The 1,655-nt window shown below is 31.7% G+C and overlaps 1 protein-coding gene across 3 annotated transcripts in view; it reads left to right on the top strand.

Moving 5' to 3' along the window:
* The window catches only part of LOC104807731 (UDP-galactose transporter 2-like), a 3,392-nt gene extending 3,148 nt beyond the window's left edge, over positions 1 to 244 (top strand). For all 3 annotated transcript variants that reach the window (XM_010533123.2, XM_010533122.2, XM_010533121.1), the window contains exon 7: positions 12 to 244. In XM_010533123.2, the coding sequence (XP_010531425.1) occupies positions 12 to 95 (84 nt within the window). In that variant the 3' untranslated portion in view covers positions 96 to 244. The remainder of the gene's footprint in view (positions 1 to 11) is intronic.
* The last annotated feature ends 1,411 nt before the right edge of the window (positions 245 to 1,655 follow it).

Genomic DNA, 1,655 nt, shown 5'->3' with positions numbered 1-1,655 from the left:
AGAGAGAGAAGGGGAAAGAGCATCGCATTCCATCCAACAAGTCTCAGAAACTCAATGGCCTGTCGGAACCTCCCCGATCAGACGACAAGGTCTGAAAAGACGAAAGGTGCTGAAAGGAAATGCACAGGTAGATTAATACTTTGATCCATCTGATCATACATATATACACATGGATGATTTATTAACAAAGATTAATTTATGTTTCCGTGATTCCGGTTATTTTTATCTTCAATAATTTTCTTTTTCTTTTTTCTTCTATTGTTTTGGTAAAGTAGACTTTAAGCTTTCTTACTATCTCGAGTTCTTACAGCGTAGGTCTCTTCATTTTGTTTTTTATTTTTATTTTTTTCCGATTGTGTCTTTTGTCTCGTTATTTGTCTATCCCCGAAGAGACACCTTTCATACAAATAAAATAAAATCTTTATTATTATTATTATTATTGATTTCAATTTGCCAAATTCCTTGCTAGTATTATTGGAAATGGCAGTGTTTAAAGAAGTGGAACGGAGACACTCAAGTGGAGATCGATGTTTACACTCCTTTGGCTCAAAATTGGATTTTCACACACAAATTTCCTCGTTGATGTTTGCCTGTCTGCTACGATATACAGCAACAAAAGATTTTTGTCATAACGGGCAATTTTTTTTTTTTTTTAAAAAGTCAATTAAAACGGGGAAGCATGCATGCACCCACATCTCACACTGACGTGCATTTGAAAACTACTTCTGCGTATAATGTCGGGACGGGAAGAAGAAGAAAAAAAAGACTTTGGACGAGCATGAAAACAACGGGGCGTGTGCGCGTGCCTTCGAAACATGGCACGGCGTTAACGGGTTTTGAGTCGCACGTGCGTCTCTCTAAATACTCTCTCAAGACAGCGACTTATTCCTACTAGGGGTGGACGAACGGTCGGTTACAGATTAATCGGTTACGATTATTTCGGGTTCGGTTATTTCGGATTTTTAAAACTTATAACCAAACGGTTAATTAATTTTATTCGGTTCGATTCGGTTCGGTTCGGTTTTATCTATTTAAAACTATAACCAAACTATAACCAAATAAAGATTCGGTTCGGTTTGGTTTCGGTTCGATTATAATATTTAAAAAAACAATTCATTTATAATTAAAAATATTTAAATAAAATATAATATAAAATATTATCATAATTATTTTAACATATAAAAGAATAATATCTAAATTTATATTTTGATATAAAACTATTAAATAAATAAAGATCGTTTTTTCTAATGTTTATATCATACAAACTTTAAAAACAATGATAAAATGCATTTAAAATATACACTTCAACAACAACATCGATACATATATATATATATATACATACAGACTAACTATTTGACTTTAATTTACAATTGAGGTTCAAATAGGGGTTTTATTTCTTGCGACATGTATATAATCAAAACCCACACCACATTGAAATCGTTCTTATTAAATGTGTAATTTTAGCCACGAAAGGTGAAAAACATTATTTCGATATTCTAACACATTTTAAACTCAGCAAAAGTCATCATCGGTATTGGAATGGCCTAATAGAAAAAGTTTATTGTGTGTTAATTAGAAATCTTTGGCTGCAAACAGCTTGGAGTTTGGTTTCAATGTTATTCATTTGAAAGTAATATATATATATATATATA

The sequence above is a fragment of the Tarenaya hassleriana genome, unplaced genomic scaffold (assembly GCF_000463585.1).
Source record: "Tarenaya hassleriana unplaced genomic scaffold, ASM46358v1 Cleome13, whole genome shotgun sequence".
NCBI classification, from domain to species: Eukaryota; Viridiplantae; Streptophyta; class Magnoliopsida; order Brassicales; family Cleomaceae; genus Tarenaya; species Tarenaya hassleriana.
This window is presented reverse-complemented; position numbering and strand designations above follow the sequence as displayed.